We start from the raw sequence: 24,487 nt of genomic DNA, 5'->3' as shown, positions 1-24,487 counted from the left end.
TTAATCAGGCTAAATCCCATATGTTTAATTATACTAAAAAAGTAAATATTTTACAATTTCTCCTCACAGTTACCAAATGTTTATAATTATTGTATTGATCTAGATGTAAATATTAAAAAAATAAAAAAGTTGTTATGAGTGTGCAGTCTCTTCACGACTTCAAGAGAAGCTGAGCTAATAAACTCCGAGACTATCTGAAATCTCTGCATCTACTGAGCCTTACGCTGCTTCATTAATCTGGAATAAATCTTATAGTCATCTGCTTAAAATAGAGGCAGATGCAAAGGAGAGTTGTTCTAATTCCCTTGGGAAACCCAAACAGAACAAAACAAAGTGATAATATTTTTTTTCCATTTTTTTTTTCTAAACTGTTGATCCACTCTCTAAGAATGGACAAAACCACTATTGTATTTATATAAGGGCAATCTACTCTCAGGCCTTGCTATCATGAAGGACTAACAAGGGTAAGTGGGACACACTATTTTATACTGGCTATTTTGGTTATAGCAAGTATGAGACTACTGGTAGAACTCCCCAGCTGCTAGAGAAAGGAGTGCCATAAATATACTGGCTAAACTACAGAGATCCTCTATTGTAGCCATGTGTTGACAGGTGCAGTCTAGTGGGGTGATGATTTCCCAGTGTGTAAAGATGCTAGAGTTTATTCTAAAAAACCTAAAGGAATTATCTTTAGCATGTGAAAATGGTAGGGTTTTTTTATAGTTTCTGTTGCAGAAATTTTTTTTTTTTTTTTTTTAATCTGACTTTTTCAAGCAAGAGACATGGTTAAACATTCCTTACAAATTTTCTGAACTGAAATATTTTTATAGTGAGAAATACTGGAGAACTTCCATTTTCAATTAAAACTAACAGCTGCCTATGGCTTGCTGACCTAATAGAACAATACTTTAAAACATTTGTTGATCATTTTGAAGAAATACAATGCCATCTGTAAGTGTTCTGGGCACAGCTTCACATGGACAGGTTGTGGATAATGGTTTCTCCTTGTAGAAGGAGAATGGCCTTAGGCACTTACGTCATTTGGTGTCAACATAACCGTATTTTCCTGTTCAGTAGTATTCAATATTATTATTTACTTAATGAAGTAATTTATTAAATTTAAATTAAGGAAGAAAGAGTTTGAACTAGCTTCTTAAAAATAGTTACGTTGTTGAACTTCAGAACTTTAATTACCTGTCCTTCCTTGTTTATCTCTTCCATCTTTCTGGTTTTCAGTAATCTATCACTTCTTCATTAGAATGGTTTCATGCAGGTTTATTTCTGTTGTCTGTAATAATCAGTGTTACTCTATTTCTACTGAAGGACTTACTTAAAGCCCGTGATGGAGTATATGGGCCATCAACTTATTTTGCTAACAGTAGTTTTCCTGTCTTCTAAAAGCCTGGATGAAATTATGTGGAAAAATATTATATAGCGCTTTTTATATTTCCTTGTCTGCTTGAAATATATATATATTTGTCATGGTATTTTGATTGCAGCTATTATTTCTACACAAATCTGTATTTTCTATGAAGTCTGTGATCTTGTTTAATTATAAGGCAATATCTGTTACTAAGCATATACTTTCATATACCCATGTAAGTAATGCTCTTGTATCTCATTATTACAGTTCCAACTTAACACTTTTCATTTATGTCTTTCTGTAAGAGAGATATCGGGGGGAAAAAAAAAAAAGCATTAAATCCAATTTATGTCCTCTAATTTGGTGAAGAATTCAAGAGACAAAACTAACACTTTTTTAATGCAGTCAAAATTATGTAGACCAAAATTATTAAAATAACTGTGTGACTTTTTATGCATAATTTCATGTAAAACAAACTGGTTCTCCCTTTTCTGACCATGTCGTTGTTTTTAAAAATAAAATCTAATACAGATGATTTGGTGTCTGGATAGACATTGTTTATAAGCAAGTTTGCCCTATTATTTGCAGTAAGACATTGTCTTGAAATGGCTAAAACTTATGTGCTGCTAAGAAGTAACATGAGAAGTCTAAGAACTAACACATGAGAAGTCTCCCAATAAATGCCTTTGCAAACAAAAAAAAGACCTCCTGCTGTAAATGTAGTATGAGCATTAAAATTATTCTCAAATTCATTCTTTTATTTTGATTGGAGTAACTGACATTTTAGAGCAAATGCAGCAAAACTTATGGCAGAAAATTTACTTCAATTAATTCTGTCTGTGAATGTATTTGTGAATTGAAACTTTTGTGCTCTAAAATCTTTCTTTTCATACAAGAATCCCAATTTTCTAAATTCAAAACAAGCCTAGTATGTTAAATTCTTTTATACGGTTATAATCTTTTATACCTTTTCTCCATATATTGTCATGGCAAGACATTAACTATACATGTCCTTTTTTCTTCTCCAGTGACCACATTATTCGTCACTATGTGAAACAAGTAATTTCTAGTACACTTCATAAAGAATAATTGAAATATTTTGGATTCACTTCTGAAGCATCATTAGTTAATGACCAAAATTACATCTAGAAGTGTTAGATTTATTTTTTTTTAGTATGAATCAACCTTTCAAAAATTAAAATGTCAGTAACTGTAAATCTAAGGAGCTTAACAGTTAATCAAGATGTCAGTCTTAATACAGTAATTAATGCATCTAATATCTCGTTTCATTGATACAGTGTCATTGCACTTACGTGTGACTTCTTGGCTGAAAATAGGTTGATATTTACATATGTCAGCTTTTATTTTCATCATAATAGAGAGATGAAGTACTCATTCATTGTAAAGTCTTGTTCAGTTTACAAACTTCTCGGTCTGCTCTAGAAAAATTGCCATACCTTATAATATCTTTCCATGGTGAATTTTAGGGTCTTTTCTCTAGTCTCCTTGCAGTATTAACAAGGCCTTCTTGTAGGTGATTCTTGCCATTTTAGGTCTAGTTTGAAAACAACCTATTGAAGGAATGAGTATTCCTGGGTTTATGTGACTTTTTTTTTTTTTTTTAAATCCAGAACCTTTCTATAAATTGGTGATATCACTAGGAGAATGAGCAAATGTCCAAACAAATTGCCAAATCTTGTTAAGTTTAAAATTGTAGGTATTGCAGCCTGGAACATGGACATCAAATATTTGTTACTAATCTAATGGCTGCTGAAGAAAGATATGCAGTATAATGCATCTATACATAATAATTTTTTGCTTCAGAGTCCAACCGTTCAAAGCATTTCATCACATGCTTTACATGAGCATGAGTAGATCATTAAAGTATATTCAGATTCCAAATGCATCTAAAGCAGGGCAGCTTGCCTGGAGTAGAACCAATATTCTAACAAGGGAGAACTCATGTTGCTTGTCTTGCTGCATGAAACATATGTTGCACCATCCCTTCCTCCTGTCTTATATTGCTCCTTGATTAAAGATAAACACTTCCCAAATGCTGAACTAAATTAGGATGTTAATGTGTCTGCTAATTGTTTATTATTATGATTACAAATTTTTAAAGTCTGAGTTTACAGTTACTGCCAGTCTTTCTCCTGTACTATTGTGTTAAAGAGTTAGAACATGTGAAACATCTTAAAGGAGTTCTATTCTTACTATGTTATATGCCAAGTAAAACAATAGATGACACCAAAGCTGTGAAAACTCTAGTCTGTGTGATCCCAACTGAGAAAAATGGAAGAGATCATGTTGATTGATTGTCAGTCAGTAAAGAAGAATAGATTTTTAATCAAATAGAAATATAAATCACCAGTCGTAACCATAGAGGTTCTATATAGACTGAAAAGCTGTCCATCATGATAATGAACTCACAGCTTCTCTTCAACTATTTGTGCAGAAAGGCCTGAGAATATATGTTTTGCAGTATAAATATAATATCACGGCGTGTCGAGAAGTTCCAGAGTTAAGTTGTGTCCACAGAGTATGCTCTGTCTCTATACTACAGACATGTCTGGTGATTGAAACATCTTTGATGTTCTCAAACCCTCTGTTAATAAAAGAGAATGGCAGAGTACTGTTAGACTGTACAGTAACTATTTTTGAAAAAAACACAAACCTGACTAGAATCTTTCCTCACTGTTCTCCCTACCCTGTGACTTCACATACTTTTTCTAATGTTAGTCTCATGGAACACACACCATTTTCTCTGTCTGATGGTTCCTTGAAGATCTGTGTGCAACTGGGGTAGTGTGAAGAATTATCTATGTAAAGCAGTATCTTACACTGGTCTTTTCCAGGATTATATTCTCTTAAATTCAGTTTTAAAACAAAGAGGGTATACTGAGAATGGACTAAGAATATATTGAGAGGGGCTGGTATTATTTATACTGGTCCTAAATTTATTTATCATAAATACAGGTTTATAAATGTCTAGTTTATATTCATAATACAGAGAAATATTGTTACTGCTTTAAGACAAATGCTACTAGTTAATGCATAGCTGTGCCAAAGTTTCTGCATAACTGATGCTGATTTCTAAGTTTTGCAAGATTTAAATAGGAATATTACCTTCCATTTTCCATAATACTTTCATTGTTCTGAAATTTTAAAATTCTAAAATGAAAACTGAGATGATAGTTAGAATACAGATAGTCTGTGCATGAGCCTTGAAAGTAAAGAGAAAAATTTAGGTTTGGTATGATAAGGAAAAATTAGAATTAGATGCAAAAAGCATGAAACACTTTATAACACCCTAGGTAAATGAAACTTTATACAGTATCATTTTGAAAGAGTACAAACAGGTAAGGCACTGGTCGTTCAACAACATAGGAAAGTCTTGTACTTTAAAGATAAAACAGTGAAAGGTTGAACATGTGACTGCATGAATAGTGGATTACATGATAAGAGATGCTTTCAGAAAGAAACTGCAAGGTTTAAGCATATTCTGAAAGTCAGATACTCAAATCAAAGATGATACTTTCTCCTCCCACATGTTATGGTTCTCAGTAGCAGTGGATATTACTTCATTGCTATGGATAAAGGGGAGATCTGACAGAAATGAAATGGGAAGTTAAAGGGCTCTGACAGGGATTCACTTGTGCATCTTTTCATCTATTTTCAGTCTGAATGATAACAAATGTTGGAGCTAAAAAAAAAATCTTAAAATCTAATTTTTATGTAAATTCCAAAATAATGGCAGGTAAAGGTTTTAAGCATATTAACATGTAAAAGTATATGAATATATTTATAAATGCACTTAAGTTCCTAGTGTCCCTGAACTATTAAAGTTACTAAAAGGTTTCAATTTGAGAAATTTGTTCCTTTTTTCCCATCTGGAAAGATAAAATCAGACAGGTTAGTTTTACAGGGAATTGGATTTACTTTGTTATGACAGTATGTCATGCAACCACCATCTGTTAAAAAACACTTGACAGTTCATTGGGGAAAGTAGAAGCTAAAATCTGGGCCATGTTTAACAAGGCCTGTAGACATCCAGGAAGATGTGCCAAGTTCCAGACATATGATACCTGCTCTGTTTCAAGAGACAGTATTTCTCTGGGTAAATGATAGCCTGAATCACCCTTCCCTGATATTGGTGTGAGAGTGTGTTGACAGAGGAAGCTAGGGGCTAAGAAGAAAATTCTGCAAAGGTCATCATCCATCTGGGGAGGTCACTTCATTCTGTGCTATAAGTAAGGTCTCAGTCAACATTTACTGGTGTCCCAAACAAAATACTTACACACGTTACATGTATGTCTGTAAAAGGGAGGTAGCTTCACTTCAGTGTGTCTGTGCTTAAAATATGGTATCAAAGACAGTGTTCTGCACCTTGTTTTCCAGCTGTTACCGTAAGGTTCAAGTTTAGTAAACCTGATATGTTGAATAACTGTATCAGTCATATTGTTTATTTTCATGTTTTGGTTATTGAATAGTCAGAACTGAACCTTACCTCCATTAACATAGTTACACTTCTCTGCTAAAAGTAGTAAATTTTTTTTTTTTCCCCTGAAAAAATGGAAGAAATGTTATAAGGAATATTATTTATTTTAGGGAACATCAGTGTACAACCAGGCTGCTTTTCTAGCAACATCAGGTTTTGACTATAACAGCATTTCAATGCTGAGACTTCCCAAGAAACTACAAAACTAAATTCTCAGAATAAAATACATATTAACTAGCTAGTATAGACTTATTCTGAAAGCCTTTATTAGCAGACATACAAATCTTTATCAGTCTAAATAATATTAATGAAATTAGCAGGACTGAATTCTTGGTCTGAAGTGTTTTCAAGCTGCTGAACTATAGTTGCTATATTTTTGTCCAACAGAACTGGATTTTTACTCATTCTTGGTTTTTTATTTATCAGCAAAAAAGTTGTAAGTAAAACATATATTTTATTGTGTCTGCAAAAACATTTCGGAGATTATCATAATCTTTCTTCACCTGCTTTAAAGAGAAATTTCTGTGACAAACAATATACAATACAATAAGTGTTGTTAAAAAGATGCGGAGAAAGAGATTATTCCTTTCCTCTATTTTTAAAACATTCTATATGCCAAAATAAAAATGAATGTAGACCAATGTTGAAATATACTCTGTTGCTGTTTCTCTACTTTAAGAAGAATCTATGCTCAGATCAAGCATTTTGGTACTTACAACTGCTTCATCTTAGTTACCTTTTTGTAGTGCTGTAATGCAGCTTTTTTTATTTCTTTAAATTTTCTCTTGTAAAACTTTGCATTTCTATATAAATTAGTTTTCCCTGATGCTACCAACAGAGACATAAAGATTTATGGCTCTTACCATCTGATTGTATGTGTCCTGCTTGTCACCACTCTTTTTGCTGCTGTATTCAATTTGAAAGCATATCACTGTGTGGGAAAACCAGCCACTTTTTACATCTAATCTCTCATCACCTTTCAGCTATAATGCTGTCATCTGTAATCCTCTCAGGCTTGTGTTATTTATTTTGTGCAGTTAAAATATTCCAACTAACTTTTTTTTTTTTTAAATTATTATTCAGGAAGAACATTTTGCTCTGTCCTTAAGGGTTTCCCAAAAATCTTTTAAGACAAAAATGTGATCCAAATATTTCTGCTAGCTTTATTCTTCTGTGGAGGAAGCAGATAGACAGGACACGCATGTGCATATGTGCAGGATAGAAAGCACATGTGTATTCAGGTTTTTGGTATATTCACAATGTTGTGCTCTGGTTTTTTATGTCTTTTCTTTATAATTACTTTTAGTTTAATTTAATTTAATTTTACTTTAGATTACTTTTAATTCCACATATTACTTAAATACTTTTTTTTTAAATTGAAGAAGAAAAAAAAGTGAAAATTGAATGTTCAAATTGTTTTGAGTTTTGAAAGGACTAGAAATTTATATATTATATACCTAGCATTATTTAAATATCATCAGTCTGAAGGGAGAAAAAACGGAGGACAAAAGGAACAAAACATGGAAACAAGGAAAAAATGGGGTACCTTCTCTTTCTATTCATACCTGAAAGGACAAAATAGAGATTTTGAGCCTCGTTTGCATGAGCACATTCAGATGGTTAGAAATGCATTGCTCTGTGTGGTTTTCTATACATTTTCGAGATGAACATTACCTTCATAAAAATATTTCTGTATTACAGTTAGGTTCATGGCTTTTGTCTATTTCGAGTATTATTATGGACACATTCTTAAATGAGATTTTATTTTCTTATACTGTCTTAATCTTACAAAAGTGTGTTTTGAATATTTCAGAAAGTGGCTTCAGGAAATGTTGTTTCCCCTGTCTGAGAAAAGCTGTGAATCCTAATATATCCATAAAAAGATGACTGACCATGGAAAATCAATCATTTATTTTCCCACAGTGGCAAATCATGGCTTTTTGTCATAACCAAAGAAAATAAACAATAAGCCCAAGATATCAATTGTACAGGGCTTCTTTCTGGTAATAATTTATACTGTTTCAAGAAAAAATTATGAATACGCATATGGTTAAATTCAGGCCATGGAAGTTGATGTATGCTTGAAGTGAAGAACCATCTTTACAGCTGCAAGTCTAAATTAATTTTTTTCCTTTACTTTGCAGTGACCCAGGGTGGGGATGCAATTGCATCTGATACATGTCCTGATCCTGGAATTCCTGAAAATGGGAAAAGGGTGGGCTCTGACTTCAGGTAGGCACATTTAATTTTCTGTATGACCAACAGGGAGGTATTTCCTGTTACATGTATAAAGAGCAAGCAACTACAGATATGTATAATTTCCATAGTTTTAAATGTGTTGAGTCATGTCAAAATGTGTTGAGCTATGTCAAAATAGCTCCAGACCATTGCATATCTTGAACAGGTTTTGCTAGTTTCTTTTTTAAATCAATGCATTTGTGTCTGTGTAGGAAAAACAGAACTCTCTGCACAGCATAGAAGAAGAAGAAAAGAGAATTGTCTCTTTTTCCACTATATAAAAGTTGTTAAAAAGCTTGGGGAACATGGCAAATTCAGTGTCTCAGACATAATGAATGCCATCTCCTTGCTTTTTTTGCTTTCATCTTTTGTTATATTCATTAAAAAAAAAGAAGACGAGGTCAAATGGACCCTTATGGAGAAAGGGGAAGGTTGCTCTTCACCTGTGTGGGAAAAAAATTGAGACTTCAAGGAGTGGCAGAGAAGAGAGTCAAAGGAAGGAGATTGGGAGCGTCCAGCTCATGTTGCTCAGCAGGGAAAGGACATCCAGACCGAAGAGTAAATGGAAAGGAAATCTTTGAAGGAATTAGAAGGAATTGTGCAAAGTTTTCCACAACTTCAGAAAGCAAGTTAATCAATCCTGGCTCCTGAATCAAGGCTTTTCCAAACTAGGGCATAATTGACGAGAAAAATAATTTTTAAATCTATTCTATTTCTGACTGACCTACTCTTTTTGGATTTTTCTCTATTTATCCTCAGAGGAGTAACTCCAGTGTTAAGAGAATTAACTATATGTAAACCCATGATTTCATTAGCAACAGGGCAGCAATTAAATGTGTTTTAAAAAATAACAAAGTGAAATAAGCTTTTCAGTACATAGGCTAGAGAGAGAAAAGCTGTCCAGAAGATGTTTGCTATGATCTTGTTCTATATATTCGGATTCAACTTGGCAAGTACAGCTGCTGCAAGTGAAATTGTATGATACTAAAATACAATATGCACTTGCTGTCCAAAGGTCTGCTGTTTTAGGAAAACAAATGTAATTTTTATCTAGGTTTTATTAATGCTTGATGTTTTGAGGAGAGAAACATCAGTTGGTAGAAGACTAGCTAAAAATGGGGTACTAAAATATAACTCTTTCTCAATGTGTGTCTGTGTGTATTCATCCAAGGGATACCTGTATACTTCTACTGTTAATTTGGAGAGTATTTTACTATTTGTGCAGCTATGCCTCAGTTTCCCTCCTCTGCTTGAGTATCTCCTCATAGCCATAAAGGATGCAAAGCACACCTCTTCTGAATTCTACAGATCCAATACTTAGTTGAAAGAATTAGGGGCAGCATCTAGGATCACTCTGTTATTAGTGGAGAGAGAAAAGCATCTCTGAAAAGAGTTAATCCCTAAATGTTTAATGGAAATTAGCTTGAATTCACACCTGAAGGGACCTTTCTCACTCCATCAGCTATAGATACCAGAGAAGGTTCGGTAGGTCAGGATGGTGAGGGAGCCTGAACACATTACATATAAGAAGAGACTGAGGGTTCTGGGTTTACCCAGCCTTAAGAGAATGAGCAGGACCTTGTTGCTGTCTACAGCTACTAAACAGAAAAGCATAGAGAAAAGAGAGCCAGCCTCTTTTCGGAGGTGGACAGTGATAAGACTAGAGGAAATGGACATAATTTGGTACATGGTAAATTCCTACTACATTCAGGATTTTTAAAAAAAAAATGTTTTTACTATAAGGTGGTCAAACACTGAAGCAAGTTTTTGAGTCTTTGTGGAGTCACCATCCAGGGAGGCATTCAGAGCTCACCTGAGCAGGGCCCTGGGCCCTTTGTTCCAACTGTACTTAATGGGAGTGAGGCATTGGACTAGACAATATCGTCTTCTAATCTGATTTATTCTGTGAATCTATGAATCTTGTACAGATTTATGTGTTCATGATACATGCTGAGCACTCTCATCTAGTTATGGTCCAAGTCAGGGGCATATGTTACAGTTGTTAAGAAACAACAGCAGGTAGGTCTAAGAGCACTGGTAAACTGGAAGAGGGTAAGAGAGATAATTACATCTTTTCTCCTCTAGGCTGTAGACTGCAATTTGAAAGAGAAAGTAATCTAAAATAATTTTTGTGAAACAAGTCCAAAGATTCAAATGTGGGAGCCCCAGCCACGGGAAAGCTCAACAATAAAATTTCTAGCAGTATATTAAAATATCAAGAAGAGGGAAAGCCCAAAAGAGCTAAAGAATTAGCTCAAAATATATGTTAAGATATCTGATGGAGTGTAACATCAAGGAACCTTGCAAAACATAGATAACTGTATTTTGAACAGTCTCTTATGAATGAATGTGGGTTAAAGGTAGATTAAATGTTTGGAGCTTACTTAAGAGCAATGCTTACTCAATTGACAGAACAAGGCTATTCCCTTCCTTCCTTACCCCATTCAGCCTCTGATAATATTTTCATTTCACCTATTGTATCTTCTTGTTCATGGAGATAAATGAATGCATAGGGTGTTGAAAAATAGCACAAGCAACATCATATAAGATATGATAATAAAAGATGTTAATATATCTTGTTCACTTATTTGAGAGAAACAAAAATTTATTGTCCTCCTAAACCTTGTTTTCTGAAAACTGTTTATGCAACATTTCATGTAGTGTAAACTTATTTTTTTATTTCTCTATTTTAAACATATCTTGGATATCTTAGTTAGCTTGACATTAAAATAGAGAATTTGGCTGGGATTTAGTTTTTCTTTCTCTGAAATGACAAATCAAGCTCTTCCATAAGAGAAGGGGAAATAATATTTTCTGTTGCTTGCATTTCTCCAGTGTAGTGAAAATACTGTGGAGAGTAAAAGAAAGACAATGTTTCTTCTTTCTGAGAGGCAAATATAGACACCAGAAGGAGCTATTGTTCTTGTCAGAAGAATGACAACTATGGATATTAATCTGAACTAAAACATGTGAAAATGCACATTATTCAAAATCTTTTCATCTACTGAAAGACATGTTGTGAGTAGGACTGATGGAAAGGCAGAGGGTTTATTTTCAAGACAGCCTGAGACCCAACTGATTCAGTGATGACAAGTTCTTTGAAAAGGGTTTCATCATTTTCAGCATAATAATGGCATTCATTCTAATATCATAAAGCAAACAAAAAGGTATTTGAAATCTTAACCTTTTCATTCTGTCCTCCTGCCACACTTTTACTATGTACAGTTCAGGAGGTAGGGGAGGTGATTTTCAGTGATTAAAAAAGAAAAAATATCTGGTGGATATTTGGATTCATTTTGAGGGAAAAATGGCAACTCAGACTTCGCTAGATTAATTAAAAGATAACACAATTCTGAGGTCAATATCACATTTTATTTTTATGTGAGATCTCAGAACAGTAGATTGTTAAAATCTAAAATGGATACATACAGTAACCTTTCAGCTCTCATTAAATAATATATGGTATATGTGATACTGTGAAAATACAATCATCTTCCACAATTCCACTGACACTTGTAACAAAAATAGCTTTTAAATTTTCAAAATAGCTTTTAAAAATAAATGAATGTTCTTATGCTTAGTATTTCTTAAGGTTTGGGGTTGGTTTTTTTTGTTTTTGTTTTTGTTTTTTTTTTAATGGCTTCTTTCAGTCAGATTCTAGCTTTCTTTATAAATGCACAAGCTTTGCTTTGATACATTTCAAATTTAAATAGAAAAAGAAAAAAGATGAAACTGATTTCTTCACCCTGTTTAAAATTTACATAGAGAATTAACAAAACAAAACAAAACACTTCCAGCATCCAGAGATTTGCTGGGAGGTAAAGATGTGAAAAGAACGAAAAAATTTTAAAACATTCGTTGTTAACAATTAGGAATTAAGTGAAGTAATAATTTCCTTTGCAATCACAGATCAAATATGTTAAAATACAGCTTTAAAAGGATGCCTCATTTTTAAATGGAAAAATGTCAAACAGAATCAATGGAGAGATGAGATTCAGCAATTTGTTTACGTTGCTTAGAGGATAAGGATTTTTACTGTAGACTGTATGGCCCAGGTGCATCCCTTCCACTAAGATGCTTATTTAGATAGATCTGATTGTCTGTAAATAGAAAATACTCTAGTGATTCAGCTTCCTGAAGATTTCTCCAAACATCTAAAATTATATCGTTTAATTTAGGTATTTGCAATGTATGTATATAAAACAACTAGATATATACACACATATTTCATTATTAACCAGTTACTTACATAGACTTTTAATTTCCTTCACATATATTGTGGTGTGACATTTCCTACTGCCATTCAGCAGTATTTAGAACTTTCCAATACTTTTTTTTGTTTTTTTTGGTAAGTCTCGACAGAATTAAATTAAAAATATTTTCTTGAAAGTATCGGTTGTCAGACTTACGGCATAAACCTGATTTCTCACAATAGGTGCTTCAAGAAAGATGGATTTTAACTGATATTAAAGCAGACAGCGTATAGTGTAGCCACACATAAACCACATTCAGAACTATCACAGTCATTCCGGTAAAACCTTTGACTGCTCTTCTGTAGCCTACCTGAAGTTTAATTAGAATTCTTGAAATTACTTTCAACAGATTGTACTTGTCAATGCCTGTAGCTGGCATTCAGGTTTATCTCCACGTTTATTTCTAACACTAAGGAGCTTCTGAATACTTCATGTTCCTACCTTGGTTTTTAAAATTTGACAGTTTTACTAGATTTTTTTGTTTGTTATTAATATGTTGTAGTCAGCATATTTATTTTGTGTCACTTAGTTTCTGATCAAACGTTTCAAAAGATGATATCCACTATGTAGAATATATGAAAAAAAATATAGAAAAAAATACAATATACTGTACAGAATAATAGTAAAGCAAATTGAATAATCCTAAGTGTATAGATTAGGGCATATCATTTTATGCATCCTTTAATAATATTTTTAAAATATTGCTGTAATCATGAAAACCCAGTCTAAACATGAAAAATTTCACTTACTGCATCAGGGATCAGAATATTTGTATTCCTAATGTGATTTTTTCCCCCCTTCTTTCTTTCTTGGAGAGAATAATTAGTATGTTAAATTATAAATTGCAGTTGCAGACTTCCAATAATTATACATTTAATTTCACTGCAATTTTTTATATGCACACAGTTTCGTCATTCTCCTTACATGTCTTAATAGCAGCAAACTTCAGGGAAATGTTGACGATTTCATGTTGGTTCACACAACATTATACTTTTGGGATTGTCTTTATCCAATATGATTTTTAAATGCTTCAATTCTTAATTTAAATTTATCACAACTAGGTAGCTGTCTGTTTCTTTCCTATTTCCATAGAACAAATTTTCAGAACTCATAATTTTAGAAAATATGAGAAAATGCATTTAAATATAGGTGTTTAGAACATTAAAATGTCAGATTAATTAATCATAATATTTTCTTCACCAATAAAATGAACTAGTTGTTTATTAACTTCAGGTATGTATTTGGAATCATGACTGATCTATTTTTCTGAGGGGTTTAAGAATTTTCTGAAGGATAGTAAATTATGACAAATATAAAATAAATACAATTTTAGAAAATTATACTATTCTTCGAGAAATTCATGCATTTCTGATGAACTACTGAAGGAAAAGGCCAATATTTTCCTACCCTTCTGATCTTTTCACATTTAACAACTCAAGAACCAAATGTTAATATAAATAGTTTTTAAATCTTTCCTAGATTTGGAGTATCACATTAAAATTTTAAAATTTTTAAGAAAATAAAAATAAAGGAGCCTATTGAAGTTTTGTGAAGGAATTATAGGAGCACATCATAATAATGATAAATAATAGAATTAATCTTTTCTGAGATCCTCTGAGAAACTAATAGAATATATCTTCTTGAAGGGTAGGAATGAACTGGACATTATTGAATGATATGATTTTTTATTCTCCACAGCACAATTTTAATCACTGAGCTTTTTTGACTGCCATCTACCAGTCCCCTGTTGTTTAGGACTCAATGAGTTAAAAAGACAAAATTGAGAAATCTGCTTTATCAGGATCACCTAGTTCACAACATGAGATTATCAGATACAGATTTAAAAGTGCAAGAAGTCTAACAAGAAAACCAGTTGATTATGATGGGGAACTCAGAATGTCACAAATAATAAATGGAAGCAGAAATGTAAATACTGTTTAGGAAAGCTCTCTTTGAGATACACAGTAACTACATACAGTTTTAAAATTCTTCATAAATATTGTTCAGCATTGCTCAGAAAGTAATTATTTATTAAAAAAAAAAAAAAAGAATGAAGTTATAAATCATTCCAAAGAGATACATTTCAAAGTTACAAGTGTAACAGTCAAATTTCAGTCCTAATAAAACTTATTATTTAGCATAATTTTTAACAGAAAATTTCAACAAGGTCAGGGTCAAGGTCAAGTCATTTAATAAATGATTACATTTTACTGAAATTCGTATTTTCTGGTCATTTGTGATGACAAATTACCATATCTAACCACTTATTCTCTCATTTAAGAAAATATGGAGAGATTGAAATTATTCATAATGTAAATTTTGTTGCCTGAAAGATGATTATATATTTTCTTTAAAAATGTCTCCCTATTCATTCATTGAAGACATAGTTTAAAGGATGAAACAGTATCACAATGGCTTTATATTCCTTATTTCTTTAAAAGGTGGGCAAACTAAATAGTAGACAGATTCCCTATAGTAAAAATTGGTTTTTATTAATGTAATAACGATGTAATAGAATTTTCCACCTTGATTTCTTTGTTTGGACCTAGAAATATTGTCATTTGTTGACATTTACATTTATTTGGGGAAGTTGGAATTTAAGATATATTTTAATTCTTTCCTTATTCCTCCCATTTTTCTCCTAGGGTGGGTGCAAGTGTACAGTTTTCCTGTGAAGATAATTATGTGCTACAAGGTTCTAAGAGCATCACTTGTCAGAGAGTGACAGATACACTGGCTGCCTGGAGTGACCACAGGCCGATTTGCAGAGGTAGGTACTATTATCTGGAATTTTCCTTGAAGTTTGGAAGGGTGATTTATAATTTCTGCTTATAAATGCAATGAAATTATGTTCAAAACAAAGCAAAACCCCATATATTTATATATCATATATATGTGTGTGTGTATATATATATATGATTATATATATCTGAAGATCTTTCTGTATCTTGAAGCACACAAGCAAAGATGCAGAAAATGTATCAATTTAGGGAGCTAATTTCCTTTTAACAGTTTGCATTTCACTTAATCTTCTTTATGTCATGCTAAACATATTTTAAGTAGAACTAGTTAATTAGGTATAGATTAAACTTTTCTAATTCCTAAATAAGAGCTCCTCACAGTCGTTTTGTGTTCCTATAAGTCCCAGATATTTACATAGTCCTCATTTTTCAGTAAATTCCCTCCTCCTTTACCTATTTTGCTCAACCTTGCAAATGACCTAACCTTCTGACTTCTATTCTAAAAGTTTTCTCATTATGGTCTGAACCAGTGAATAAGTTCCTCCCCATGCTTTTAAGAAGGAGGAGTGGAGGTGGCTTTTTTTTTTTTTTTTTTTGTTCTTTGTATGTTTTTCCATTGCAATCTACCACCTGCAATAAGAACACAGAACAATACTTAAATGCTGTCAAAGTACTCCAGAACTAGGTATATAGGACAAATAAAGAATATATATCTATTTACAGAACTTTTGCTCAGTAGAAAAATTAATTTGAATTGCACATTTGGACTGTACATGTCAATGAAAGTCTTAAACCTAGACATGTTCTTGCCTTATGTCCTCCTAGCATCAGACAACCCAGCCAGGACAGGCACTGGAAAACAAGAAAAAACGCCACCATTAATTAAAAAAAAAAAAAAAAAAAAAAGCGATCATACAAACTGTTTAATTTACTTTATGTGTCATTTTGGTATAGATCAAAGAGATACTTCTTGCACTCAAAAAATCTTATGCTGAATGCCAGTTACCAGGGCAGCAAATTACAGAGAGACTGTGAAGGATTTGCAACACCTGGACCTAAACTTTTGCTTGTTCAATAATGAAAGCATAATATCACCTATATAAAACTCATATATTTGTAGAAAAAGGTTTCATTACCTACCTATTTCATAATATAAAATAAATATATTTTTCCTCTATCACCGGAATAGATTTTTCAACTTGTATAATTACATATGTGATACACTTGTAGATTATGCTTTCTTCATTAAAGAGTGCAAACAGTTGTGGTGTGTTGAGCCCAGCCAGCAGCTAAACACCCACCCAGCCACTCACTCACTCATCTCCAGCAAGATGGGGGAGAGAACTGGCAGAGCAAAAAGCTGGAAACCTGTGGGCGGATATCAGGACAGTTTAATAAGTGACACAAAGCTGTGCGTGTGACCAAAGCAAAATAAAGATTTTATTTACTGCTTCCAATTAGTGGGCAGATTTTAGCCATTTCTTGGAAAGCAAGGCCTCAGCAGAAATGATGGTTACTCGGGAAGACAAACCTGTAACTACGAAAATGCCCATTTTCTCCTCCTTTCCCTGAGCTTTTATCGCTGACCATGTTGTCATATGTTATGGTATATCCTTTTGGTCAGTTGGTATCAGCTGTCCTGGCTGTGTTCCCTCCCAGCTTCTTGCCCACCCTCAGCCTGCTTGCTATCAGGGCAGTGTGAAAAACAGAGGCCTTAATGTTGTGCAAGCACTGCTCAGCAATAACCAAAACAGTGATGTCTTACCAACACTACTCTGGTTAGAGATCTAAACCGCAGCACCATACATGCTGCTATGAAGAAAGTTAACTCCATTCCATCCAGACCTAATAGAAAAGTCTGTAAAGGTGGCTCTTGGATAAATTATTACACTCTATATGGGTAATATTACATAGGCGCATCCATGTGAAGACTGGACAATCTAAAATACAGTAAAAAGGAAATAAATAAAATTTACTCTTTCCAGATCAGTAAAGCAACTGTGATTCATAAGTGCCTCTTGAGCTTAGTGTCTCTGTAGCTCAATATATCTCAATGAAAAATCTAAATTTGGTTAAAGAAAAATCTCAGTGTTTGGTTTCACACTACTGCAGAATAATGTGTCCAATGTAACTCCACTGTTCACTCTTATTTGGTAGGGTTTTTTTTACATCTCCTGAATTTATTTTTGTTTGCTAATATATTGCAGAAATGAGCTGAAGTAATCTATGCATGCTAAAAGTAATGCTTAGCAGAAAGGGGCTATTTGCTGCTGAATTACCTATGTGTTATTCTTAGTGTTTGCTATTCCTTCCAATTTATTGTCTGCAAATATTCCTAGAAGGCTTTACTCCCTACTGTAAACTTCTATCAAAATGGGATGAATTAGTCCCATACTTCCATTAAAACCTCAGCTGGAAGACAAGTTGCTTTCCTCAAACATACTTCCAAACTGGAGCTAATATTACAGAACAGTCTGAGGGTCAGATCAGGCAGTCTCTGTAAATTATTTGTTTTTTTCTAAACACAGATTAACTTTGTTTAGGTTGAATGGTGTGTCATTCTGGTTCAATATTACAACACTATATGTTTGTGGATGGTGGGAAGTAAAAGATACAAGTATTATTTGTAGTCCATATTCTTCCCAATCCCTTTACTGACCTTCAAGATGACAGTATTCATGGTGTTCATACCAAGTATGAATAGTAAGAACTGTAAGAACAATAAATAGTAAGAAGTGTTTATCACATTTTCTAATTGATCATCTCCTTTAAGTAGAGAAGCTGTTAAAGTACTTGCAGCTACTGTGGGCTTCATGACTTCAAGCCTGTGAGATATACTGAAGACACTGAACTTTGCATTGCCCCTGAATGGTGACTAACAAGGTTCAGAATTTATGAAGCTGGTGAATAGTCACAGGAACCATCATTGTTAGCAAGTTGCTTCATTATTTACATAAACAGTATCTACATAACAACCTTACTTGCAAGGGCACAGCAGGGACTGCTGGCCCCCTGGGGCCTGCAGGGCCTGCCCAAGGTGGCAGGACAAGGCCAGGCCTCAAAAAGCCAGGGCCCATCCCACCATCCCAGGCAGGCCATGGACAGCCCCAGCCTTGGACAGCCGGCTCCTCCCTGGGGAGGGGGACAGGCCAGAGCCAGCCAGACATCAGAGCATGGATGTGTGTCACTATCAACAAAGTCTGTGAGCAGGCTAGGCATGGCTGTGGTGGAGCTGCAGGCAGCTGCCTCTGAGACTGCTCAGGCAGAGACTGATGGTCCAATCCCACTTTGAGATGGATCCCCTGGGGCCATGGGCAAGGAGAGGTGGAAGGCCCCAGGTGAGGCTGCTCAGGGAAGTTTAGGCCTGTTACAGTGTACTCAGGAACTGAATGGTGCTAATGTAAATGTTCCCAGTTTTCTTGAATTCCTCAAAAAAGACAGCAATTCTTTCTTTCTTTCTGTAAGTGATATACAAGGCTATCTGAAAATTTTTGTGCGGTTTTGCAGTAACTGCATTTCCTAAACAGACCTCTGGGCAGAATTTCAATTGTAGTTCTTGCTTGCCTTTTCACCCCCCCACACTCCTATTTTTCCTTCCCCTCAAAGTTCAGATAGAAGAAAAATAAGAGAATAACAGCTTGACTGAAAAAAAGATCTTAAAGGGAGATGTTTTGTAGCCTTTCTTCTTTGTGGATAGCTAGAGAAGGTACAAACTGTATTCAAAAGCTTATTGTACAAAGTTGCACCTATGGATTAGTTCCTACTTTATCAGACCTTGTGAAGGATGAATTGAAAGTAGATTAATAAATATTGTCTTCTAGTTGCAATGCTGGAAGCATGGTTCTTCCACCAGTTACTGGAACGAGAATGTCCTCTATTTCAGATCCTATGGATCTGCTCTTGTAGCAATAAAAGAATATATTTTGATTGATAGAGCAGCAATATGACAAGCTTTTTGTAATGCTAGTAGGTAACATACAGTGGCATATCTAAATGTGATTAGTTCTTTTTTTCCATGTTAAGCACAGAAAGCTTGTTAATAATTGTCAGTGACAATAATAATTGATAGAATTACCTATGTGGATGAGGCTTTTTGGCTTCTTCTGAGATCGTTACAGAAGGTTTCCATGGGATGTGTCTGAGACTTAAGTGTAATTCATGGAAGTGTGTTAAGACACTTTCTGTCATAAACCTCAATAGACATTTTTACAGAAGACTGAGTCTTAGCTGAATCAGTCTACACTTGGAGTTAGTTCTCAAAGTCTAGTCTCTAACATAGCAACAAAGGACCAAGTGCTGGTAGCAGATTGTGATGGAAGGATAGAAAATCTGAAAGTAATTTTCCTCTACTTTACTTTTTTCCTATTTGTACCAATCATATTTTTATTAATGGAGAAGAGCAGGCTTCCTCCCAGCAAGTTTGTGAGGTAAAGAAATGCTCGTTTCATTCTTCAGAATGGAGGCATCCACAGAGAAAGACAAAAACTATAATTTTCCAAAGTACCAGAAATATGTTGCCTACTTTATTTCAATATTCAGAAAAAGAATGACCAAGGTTTTTAAGGAATTCAGTCATTCCTCTTGTCCATACTGAAACTCAAATAAATGAACAGTCTAAATTACATCAGAAGTTAATGGAAGTTATGCAGATAGGTTCTGAGATTCAGATATTTAAAGACATACAGTATGTAAATTCTTAGAAATGGTATTATCTAGACTCTCTATTTTAATATGTTGCCAAAGTGTTGTAGTACCATCAACCTGACAGTAAAATTTTAATATGTTCTGAGTTCTATAACTCCATTTGATGTCACTGGAAATTATATGTCTAAATTTTTTTTTAATACTTTGAGATACTGAATATTTTGAGGTTTGAATGTTTTAGAAAATGTCTCCCTAATGCTCTTTGGAAAATAACTTAATTCATAAAGAAATTTATTTTCAAAAATGTTAACTATCCAGATTTGCTGAATGTGGCAGAAGACTTGTGAGAGTTTCACACAAATATCTGTGCTTTACAGACATCAAGCTACTGCCTAGAACAATTTTTTTTTTTTTTCCTAATTTTATTTTCTCTAGTGTAAAGAGATAAGACACCACAGAAGTTCAACTTTAGGTTAAGGATATGCAGTTACATAGAGTTAAACATTGTGATACATGTTTTTTTCTCCCCAATCATGGAGAAATCATGAAGAAGAGCACACACCGGCCCTTCTTACATTAATACATAGAAGTCTCCCTCCATCCACTTGGAGGGAGTAAATCTCTCAAATAGAATATTGATATGATAATTCAGAAAAATTGATTTACATAAAGTAAGAATAAATTAATGTAAATACTGGGCTGATAAAGTGAAAAGTACTGGTTTCGTTCCTCTGTAGGTAATTTATCAGCATTTTTTTTTGACTGGCTGAAACGTCTTCAAAGGCAGAATGTTATAGAATCAGCATGTTATTATATCAGCATAACGATACTTTCACACAGAGTTTTTATTAATGATAGGGTAATTTTATGTTTATTTTAAATGGAGAAACTGATCAGAAGCAATCTGATTTTCTGTTTATCGTTTTAGCTAGAACATGTGGTTCTAATTTACGTGGACCAAGTGGGATTATTACATCACCAAATTATCCAGTTCAATATGAAGACAATGCACACTGTGTGTGGGTCATTACAACAACTGATCCAGAAAAGGTATGGCTTTTTCCCTTTCTCTTAATTCAAACTGTAGATTTTGGATTTTTCTTAAAACTATTTCGTACATATTTGCACAAATGCATTAAACATGCATGTCTGTATCTTCACTTAAACATAAAAATGACCACAGTAGAGATGTTAAGAACACACATTGGACACTAGAAAAAAATATAAACTAGTAATATTTGTGAAAATATCCACTCAGAGTAATAGGTCTGAATTAAAGTTTCAAAGTTGTAAATACATTTTCTAATGAAACACATTAAATCATATTCAAAATCACACAATGTTGAATGAGTTGATAGTGGATTTTTCAAGTTGTATCTTAATATGTACTCATTGTTGAATCTTAGCCTAAAAATCAGATATACATCTAAGTACTTTGTCTGATCATGTTAGGTTTTAATACCTACATAATTTTTCATTTCAATCTACTGTTTTCTGATGATTATAAGTACATAACTATGAATAATTATGCATAAAATAATAATTTTCAAGTATTCTTATTACACTGCAGTGTACTGAGATGCGTTTTTACTCGTCTTTCTGTAAAATCAATTTAATTCCTCAATAAATGACTGAGACCCCCTACCTGTAGAAAACCAAAAATGAAATTAAAAAGTCTTTCACTTATATTACTTTTTCTGTAGTGAAACACTGAACAAATATGTTACAATAAGTTCAAGCATGTACAGTCTATATGTACTTCCATAATTACAAATCATGTATTTCCTGTGCAAGTTTTTGAAAGACTGTATTCTTGACTTCCTTAATGCAGTTAAGGAAAAAATATTTAACTATTTCACCATAAATTAATGCAAATGTTTAGCTGCACAAAATATCATTTTCTGCATGCTTTCATTGCATAGTGTTGAGATGTAAACACTGTTTCTTTGCAAAATCAATTGAGTTCACTTTTTCTTAAAGCAAATTCAGTACCTCAGTAAAGGTATGTATTCAGGAAAAACAGGCAAAAGTACAAACTTATCACGTTGCGGAACATTTTACTATAGAGGGACTTGTCTCTGAAGAGATAGGGCTCTTTTCAGTTCCAAACTGAACTGTTCTATATTATTTAGTAAAATATATTCTTTAGTTAAAAGTGACTATTTGTCACTAAATGACCTTTGACTTTAAAGTCATTAAATTTTATAGAAAATATTAATTTACTTTACATTTTTATATATGGACAATAAAAAAATATGGAAAATGTCTGACAAATGCATCAACTCAAATTTATATTCAGTAATATGTAGTTTTCTTGATTCGCAATGTACAATATATTTTTATAAGAGAAAATGCAACTGTATAAAAAAAAAAGTGAAAATACTACTAATAGAAGAGCGTCTTGACATTTTAATGGTTTCTTTATTCAAAACTGTTCCTTTTTTTTTAAAAAAAAATTTTCTTCCCCCAACTTTTTAAGGATTTTAATTAAGCATTGTTTTTCATCTTTATAATAAAATGAAGATAGCAGTCTCCTTGCTGATTGCAAGAAGGTTTAATAATAATACAAATATTGGTGTGTGTGCAGAGTGTGCAATGTATTATTAAACTGTACAGTGTATGTTTCCTATGGAGGCTCAGACTTGCGGAAAACACTAAACCTCCACGTAGTGCAATGACACACAAGTTCTATTCATTCTATACAATATATCTTTCTCAATGGATTTAGGATTTTAGTAGGGCAGAGTTGAATGAAATTGCTGTGGGTTAAATTATTACTCTGTTCCCTGGACTTGAAAATGTACTTTTATGTAGTATTATGTGGGCAGACTGATAGCTCATCAGTCACAATAATACACTGAAGGAATTGCCCATCCAGACAGATAAATTCTTTCGTTATGTTCAGAATGAAGAGGTACGAGTACAAGGCTTGGAACTTTCACCCAGAAAAAAATCCACACTATTACTTCCATCTAAGTGGAAGGTAAAGAGATACACTAACAAACATACTGATAATCACAGTGTAAGAAAATGAGCCTTAAGGGTTTCAGTTCCAGACAGGAAGGGCAGTAGGGAATGTTGTCTTTTTATTAATCTTGAGTTTGTCTAGCAGTGCAACAAAGGACGATTATTTTCTTAACTTCATGCATCTTGAAAAGATGAGTATTTGCTTTAGGACCATGACGATTGTGAGTGTGAAGACTTAAAATCAAACATGTTTAAGGCTTACAGTATACTCAAGTTGCTTTTACATAAAGTCTGCATCACCTTTATCAGCAAGTATCAATACAAATCTGATAATGGGACTTCTATTCCCAAATAACTGAATCTAGAGTTAATACATCCTTTTAGATAATAAAGATATAAAAGAAAATACTTCCACTTCACAGACTATTTGACTGAAATGGAACTTTTTTCCTACCTCTCTATAAAGAAAAGTATCTTGCTAGCACTTGGAAATCTGTGAACTTTAAAAAATCAATTACAAAAATAATTTTCAGGTTTCAAAAATAATTAATTGATTTTAAGATGTGCTGAAAGTTGTGCACATGTTCATCCCTGACTTTTCTTGGAGTTTCAAAATTCTGTGTTCTGGTGCTGGAGGCAGAGGGGGAGATTTTTAGTACCAATTCCAAATGAAACAAGTTTTAATTTACTATGGGGACAGTGGCACAGTTCCAGTTTTTAACCAACCATATCAAGATAGTTCTAATATTTATTTGCCTTTGTCTGAGCAACACAAAAATCTAAGGTAAGTTTTGTTCTTCTCCTGTTCAAAGGTATTTCTGTTAATACTCTGCTTATTTTGAAGAGTTGATTTTCTTCCCTTAACATTTATTTGTTTCCTCTGGGTCCTACTATTCTAACTTCTGCTCAGCATCCTACTGAGTCATTTATTAGACTTTTAGTACTTGCAAATACAACTTTATGGTGCTCTTCTGACTGTCAAGTACATGCTGTAATTCTTGGCAACTGCATTGTTTTAGTTCTGTTATGCAGTTTCTCAACTTTTTAGAATCAGTAACTGTTATGAGGTCTTGCTGATCTGCTGTCATTATCACTTTCTTGCTGTTAGTATAATCTTTTCAGTATGTTCTAAGCATGCCTCTATCCCTTGCTGTTTCAATTCGTTCTCCAGGCTGTGAGTTTTTTCATAAGACTTACTGCCTTGGATTTCCTGCTGCTTTCACAATTCAATGGTAACATTGCCAGATGCAAGGGCTTCAGTTTTCAGTTCCAGTGTCTATAGGAGGGCAAGGTTTGGTGTTGTTTCAGCAATGATACCTAGTTTTGCACAATATATTCCTGACTGATTGTGGTATAGTATGTGTGCCTGAGCTGCAACAGTTCTAAGCTTAATGACCTGGTAAATAAAGAGTGTGGCCCAATTACAGTTTTTTTTCTGAAGAATGTAATTTCTTCACAGTACAAAGCATAGAAATTAAGTATCTGTTTGGGCCTAACAACATTCTTCTTTACAAAAACAGTTATTCACTGCAGTCGCCATAAGTGAAGGCATTGGAACTAATTAGAGAGGGTTGGAAAATTTACTTACAGTTCTATAGGGCTGAGACTTCAGGTTTGTGTATGAAATTGGCCTATAATATGTTAGCATAAAATGGTGTTTCTGATATATTGCCTTTCAAAACTCATATCTGGGGAACTTCAGGAGAAGATTCTTACTCAGGAAAACTTTTCTCAGTTCACAGCTAAGGAATCTATACACTGTTAAGGTTGAGTTTGAGATAAT

The 24,487-nt window shown here is 33.5% G+C and overlaps 1 protein-coding gene across 1 annotated transcript in view; it reads left to right on the top strand.

Annotated features, from left to right (window-relative positions):
* The window catches only part of CSMD1 (CUB and Sushi multiple domains 1), a 1,262,314-nt gene that overhangs the window by 832,017 nt on the left and 405,810 nt on the right, over positions 1–24,487 (top strand). Inside the window, exons 8-10 of the mRNA XM_074922368.1 lie at positions 8,006–8,093; positions 14,998–15,122; positions 20,666–20,787. Of these exons, the coding sequence (XP_074778469.1) occupies positions 8,006–8,093; positions 14,998–15,122; positions 20,666–20,787 (335 nt within the window). The remainder of the gene's footprint in view (positions 1–8,005; positions 8,094–14,997; positions 15,123–20,665; positions 20,788–24,487) is intronic.

Source organism: Athene noctua, chromosome 1 (assembly GCF_965140245.1).
Source record: "Athene noctua chromosome 1, bAthNoc1.hap1.1, whole genome shotgun sequence".
Classification (NCBI taxonomy): domain Eukaryota; kingdom Metazoa; phylum Chordata; class Aves; order Strigiformes; family Strigidae; genus Athene; species Athene noctua.
This window is presented reverse-complemented; position numbering and strand designations above follow the sequence as displayed.